The sequence below is a fragment of the Glycine max genome, chromosome 10 (genome assembly GCF_000004515.6).
Source record: "Glycine max cultivar Williams 82 chromosome 10, Glycine_max_v4.0, whole genome shotgun sequence".
NCBI lineage: Eukaryota > Viridiplantae > Streptophyta > Magnoliopsida > Fabales > Fabaceae > Glycine > Glycine max.
The window spans coordinates 44,736,113-44,742,533 of NC_038246.2; the positions used below are offsets into that span (position 1 = coordinate 44,736,113).

The 6,421-nt window shown below is 30.7% G+C and overlaps 1 protein-coding gene across 1 annotated transcript; it reads right to left on the bottom strand.

Annotated features, from left to right (window-relative positions):
- Window positions 1-4,636: 4,636 nt before the first annotated feature.
- On the bottom strand, window positions 4,637-5,634 carry LOC102663467 (glycine-rich cell wall structural protein 2). Its single transcript, XM_006589380.4, has one exon. The coding sequence runs from the start codon at window positions 5,441-5,443 to the stop codon at window positions 4,838-4,840; it is 606 nt and encodes a 201-aa protein (XP_006589443.3). The 5' UTR covers window positions 5,444-5,634; the 3' UTR covers window positions 4,637-4,837.
- Window positions 5,635-6,421: the final 787 nt, after the last annotated feature.

Here is a 6,421-nt window from a genome sequence, read left to right on the forward strand (position 1 = left end):
GTTTCCATAATCTCTTAGGCAGAACATGTGTATTTCCTACTGCTATTTGAAGCATTTAGCTTCAAAAAAAACATTAGCGGATGTTCCATTACAATATGGATGCTTGAAAGAGACTTTAGTGACTGCAAATATTTCGAGCGTATCTGTGTGCTAGCTGCAAAATTTCGGAATTTGGATCATCACTATAGAAATGGTGCTATTGAACTGTCTCATTCAATTATAATGATGGCTGAATGGCTTATGCTTTTAAAATAAAAAATCTCATTTATTGTTTGGTTCATTAACAATCTCTTTTTTTTTGTACAGGAAGGAAAAATTAAGAGACAAGGTCAGCCCAGATTGCCTAAGTCAAACAGAAAAAAATCTAAAACAAAAAGCAGGAACAACTATAAACTCATAATTAATCGACTTATTGAATTATCAGCCAATCAAATTATGAGTAACATATGAATTTATTGTTTTTTTACCTACAAGGAAGCCCAAGAAGCCAAAAATAAAAATCTAATATCAACATGAGGTGACATGATTATTAACCTTATCTCTTAATATGTGATCAGAAATTTGATTGAGCATATTAAAAAATATATGTATAGAGAAGTTATCCCAGCCAAGCGTAACCTAAGACAGCAAACTGCCACACATGTCAGACAGTTATAAAGAGACATATGTATAAGAAACTAGCCCATGTGGGAGTTATCTAAAGAGTGTTGCAATGGTTTACTTGAATCTACTCCTACAAATAATATTGAGAAAGACGTGAAACTGAAATTCCAAAGTGCATTTAACTTTGTCCTTGCTCAAGATACACATCATTGATGAGATAGAAAAATATGTACAATATATAATCTCAGATTCAAACACAACCAATTAATGATGAACTTTTGGATTTTCAGGCTTGGTATATCTTCCAATGGTTGATTGGGAGACAATTAATTCCAATCTTCTCCAACTAGATTTACACCAGAAGTAGTAGTCAAGTTAACTCTGTTAAAAAGGCTAAATTGAAGCACAAGAAACATAGGTATTGGGAAATGCCCCATTGAAGCCGGCCACTAGCATTCCAGATTCGACTACATGCCTACATCTTTAACTTCTTTTGATAACTTGTTTGTGATTATTCATAAAATGTATCCTTTGGTGTCTTGCCACTATAGTTTCTCGTTGTCCTTAGGACCTTAATTCAGGAGGAACTCTCTCTTCACTTCGTATATGTCACGTCAATGGCGGTATCCAAATACTGGGCTTCAAGATAAATCATAACCCCTTATATATTTCTTTTAGTTCCTTCTGCACTCCTATCTTCTATGTGTATTTGATTCTGTTTCTCAGGGCTAAACAAAAGGTTGACTGAATATATAAGGATATATAGGAATTTGACAATATCTTTTTTAATGTAAACTTCAATGAATAGCCCCTATCAAAGGTACTATAGTATTATCATAATTATTATAATTTCTATATTTAGTAGTTATTATATTTTCATGTGTCCGCTACTTGGTCTAATATTACAGGGATATGATTCAATTCTAGCTGAAATTCCTGATTCACAAAAATTATGTTGTTCTTCCTTCTCATAAAGTATGTAGCTAGATGTGCCCAAAGGGACCGGTTTTTTCACTGATTACAACACAATTTTATCACAATTATACAAGTGTAACACTAATGTACAATCTGAAAGTTTATCAGATTGTATAGTAGTGGTAAACTTGAAAAGTGATTAGAATTTAGCTTCATTGATGAGTATTTGAAGTCTGAAAAAATTTTAATTTGAGTTTTCAGGTGAAGGCATTCATAGGATTGCTTGTAATATACAGAACTTGTGAGTACTTGACAGAGGAAGTGATTTACATACACCAATATACTTGTCCCTTGTCCTTCAAATGAATCATATAGGACGATCTAAGTTACATTACATACAATGATCTTTAATCTTTATCAAAATATGATTGTCTTATACTTTATCTGTTATCATTAGTACTAAAGGATGAATCGTTTTAGACTTGATATTATTTTTTAAAAATGCAACTAAATATAGTAACCGAGTTAGTAGCTATATTTATTGGTCTATAATGTAGTCTGTCCAAAAAGAAGTTACCAAGATGTTAACAATGACTTTTATCTCAAAAAAAATAAATGACTTATTGGATGCTATTAGAAACTGGTGTTTAAATTCAGTTGCTAAACATGTTACCGACTGAAATTATTGCAACTCTCGGAAGTTCAATCAGTAAGCCGATTATCTACCAAATTTAAATTCGTAGTAATAAAACATTTCAGTAGCTAAATGATTTTTTTTTCTTAAATGCAATTTTGTTCTTTCCATTTTTAAAAAACATGTAATTTTTATTTTTCTATTTTAGAATAGACATTTAATTATCTGGTTTTATAATCCATAATTTTGATTATTCTATCAAATTCAAAAAACATTGATGGGTAAAAAATATTAACTTGATATGATCTTAATGTGACATAAAATAATTTGTTTCTCTCCTAGTATTTAACATTTTTAGTTTGAAAGAAGGATAAATATCATAGATTTTATAAAAGTATGGGATTAAATATCTTTATTTTAAAATAGAAAATTAAAAATGTGAATTTTAAATATTAGAGAGATTAAATGTGTTTATTTTAAAATAGGAAATTAAAATTATAAATTTTAAAAAAGAGAGGAAACAAAATTGTATTTAAACTTTTTTTAAATGGGTGTTGCTCAAAAGAGTCCCCGTAATATATTTTCTCCACAAATAGACATGCAAACAGTGATAATGAATCCTGCAAATGGGAATTAATTAAAAGAAAAAGTGATTGTTGCCATAAAGCGAATGAAATTCATTTGACGAAGCCTATGGACCCAGATGTAAAGTACTAAGAGCGAAGCTAGTATAATGTAAAGAGGAAAAAGACATGCCAGAATTGTGTGAAACTAGGAATGGTATATTATCTATTTTATAGTAACCAGGTAAGTTGAAAAGGAAATGATTTCATTTACACCTAGAAACTACTCTCTAGTCTATATATAATGGCTTTAACAACATTAAAAAACATTATTAAAAAAAAAAAGAAAAAGACGAAGGCGGTTTTGCAAATGCACGTGTATATGTTGAGAACCATAAAACCAAGATCAGAACATAGATTTGGTTGGCAATAACATATAGTGGGGGAGTAAGTGGGAAGTTATATGGCTAAAAATTATCCATGGTCTTTATAACATTGAAAACTGGCTTTTCCTGACTTAGTAGTTATATATGATGAAAGTGATTGCCATGATCGCTAAGATTTTGGAATAACAATGATGCTTTGTTTTTGCGCCAAATCAATTTGTCTTTTACATTATAGTATAGGGAAATGTCAAACATGCTTTACATATGCATCATCGTCCCAGATAGTGTGGTTTCTAAAAGGCACTTTGATGAACGAAAATGACAACATATGAACAATTTTTTGTCGTGAGGGACAATAACCAATACAGCAGATGACAATTATTTCGTAAATTTAAATTATTTAATGCAGAGTATAAGGGAATTTATCTAAATGTAAATTCTTTTCATAAAATTACAATGAAACTATGGTGTAATTCAATAGTATATTCGGAAATCTCTGTACCAAAAAATTAAAGTTTATATGACTGTGACCTTGGATTTATAAAATTACATGTTTTAGATATTGAATGGGTTTGTTTAAATTTTTTTTAAAATAATTAAAATAAGTGTTTTTTAAAAAATGTTTTTCTAATAAGCAAATCAAACAGAAATTTTTTTATTTTAAATAAAAGCAATTTAGACAAACACTGAAAATAAATAATTACTTATTTTATTAAAATAAAAAAATTCTTAACAAATAAATTTAAACAAATCAATCCACTATTACTTCAAATTAATTGCATAAGTACAGATAAAAAATAATTAACCAAGTTAATGGGCGAACTTTTTGGGTAAGAAGATATAAATTAACAAAGATGAAGATATGATAAATTTATATTATTGATCAAACCTTATAATATTAGTATTACAACATATTTTCAATATTTCAAATCAAACTTTCAAGCCAAACTTATGTGTTAGTTTCTGCAAGTTTTGATAAGAACAATTTGAAACATAAATTTAAGTTGAAAACTCGTTTGTAACCTTGTAAACGAGATCGATCTCACTTTCCAAAGCAGCAAAAGTAAAAGGAAGGGAGAGGATGAATTGGCATTAAGTTGAAATCATCTGATGAATTCCGATCCAAACACGTATTCCTAAAATATCTTTGTCAAACAAAGTTTCAACTGTAGCATCATGATCAATTCGACGCAGGTTTGATTCACTTTAATTAAGGGTTTCTATCTACCACACTCTAAGATTATAAGCAACATTAATACACTGTGACAAAATATTAAAATTTATATGAAATTATTTAACACTAAATCATTTGACACTCCTGAAAGAGTGACTTAACGAACTTAATTATAGCTTGAATGATATTTATATATTTATCAAAAATTTGTGAGTCTAAACATTTTACACTACTCATAATAACTTTCTTATATATATATTCTTTTATTTACCTAAACTTGTTTTCCAATATTACAAAATAAGTACAAAATTTACAAATGCAAGAGACAGGGAGAGAGTACTAAACATTGCAAAATTATACGTAGTCTATGTTAAGATTTTCCATTTAATTAGGCATAGAGCAACTTTAAAGCTTTATGGCTAGCTAGCTCTAGCAACATCTATCATACATACACACCATTCATTTTTTTTTTCATATAATATAATTATAGATAGTAATACTTAATATCACAATACCAAGACGAGGCACACATAGCTAGCTATATAGGTCCGTGTTAATACATTTACCCATGGTTGGATTTTCCCCTAGATGATGATGGTAACTTATTATTATTGTCATCACCACCATTTCTGTCACCAGAGTTTCCCGAACCACTTCCAGACCCATAACCACCAGCCCGAGTACCACCACCACCGGATCCATAGCCGTACCCGGATCCTGACCCGGATCCAGATCCAAAACCATAGCCATAGCCTCTAGCAAAACCCGTCGGAGACCTACCCGAACCATACCCATACCCATACCCAGTGCCGGGTCCGGAGCCCCATCCCCAGCTGTAGTTCCAGTTTGCACCATGGCCGGTGCCAGTGGCCCCCGTGGGGGTTCCGGTCGATGGTGCACCGCCGTTTGACATGTCAAAACGAAGCTGCCTTCTGGCGCCTCCGGCTGCCGCTGTGGTGGAAGTGATCAAGAAGAAAAGAAAGAGAGCCAAGTGTTTGAAAGTGTAATTGTATGATAGCATTTTTGTGTTTGTCGTGTGAGATATGATGATATTATTACGATAGTGTTTTTTTTTTTTTTTTTGGGAAATGCTGTAGTTGGAGTAGAGAATAAGTAGGATTGTGTGATTCTTGTGAGGTTTGACGCGGGAGTGCAATGCATAGTGCATGAAAGTGGCTTATATAATGGGGTTGGAAGATGATGAATGATGATAAATGAGCTATGAGTCATAACAACCGGTGATCTTGAGTTAGTGCAGAGTTCACTTTTTATTTTAATTTGCATTCTACTTTATATTCCAGACAAAGGAATTTTTTTCCTTTTTATTTATAAAAGTTAGTTAATCTCTTTGATTATGTTTAAAATATTTATAATTTTTAGTATATTCATTATCTTTTTTGTTATTATTTTTTATATATTTTATGTAATTTTTAACTGTTTAAATGTAAAATAATCAAACACAACAAAAATAATAATAAATATTTTAATGTATCTTACATTTTTAATTAGCTGATGGTGTGAAAATATTGTGCTGATCTATACTAAAAAAAATTCATAAGTCATAGTAACTAATTTGTGCTTGAGAGGTGAGTTATTGAATCTGCTTGGAAGCACTATAGATAGTTCAACGTGACCAGATTTCCACCACTGACTTTCTGGTAATTGATGAGCCCTAAATACAAGTTGTCACGTTGGCCTTTTATAGTTTCTGGGAAAAACTACGAGATCTTTTCCAGGATTTTCAATGGTTAATGTACTTGTAATTTGATTTTTCAGTGAAAATTCGATTGAAAATTGCTCAATTCCAATAACTTTAGGGCCAAGCTTGATTCGACACTTGTAAATTTACTAATATAACTTTTATTAAATACAGCTCTACGGCTTGGTTATGGCCTAATATTTGGTGGTTTTTTGTCAAGTTGTAATAAGTTTCTCTCTTACGTGTGTGATTTCCATAAAGTTTATTAAACTCGTTAATATTAGGCTATTATTATTATTATTATTTAGTTCATACATAATATGATTTTTTGACCAAAAATAATACCATTCTATATAAGGTTGCCGGTGTTTGGTGGTCTATAGTCTATACTCTATAGCCTATAGAGATGTTTATAGTTGGGCCGATCGAATTCTTCAAATTTATTGA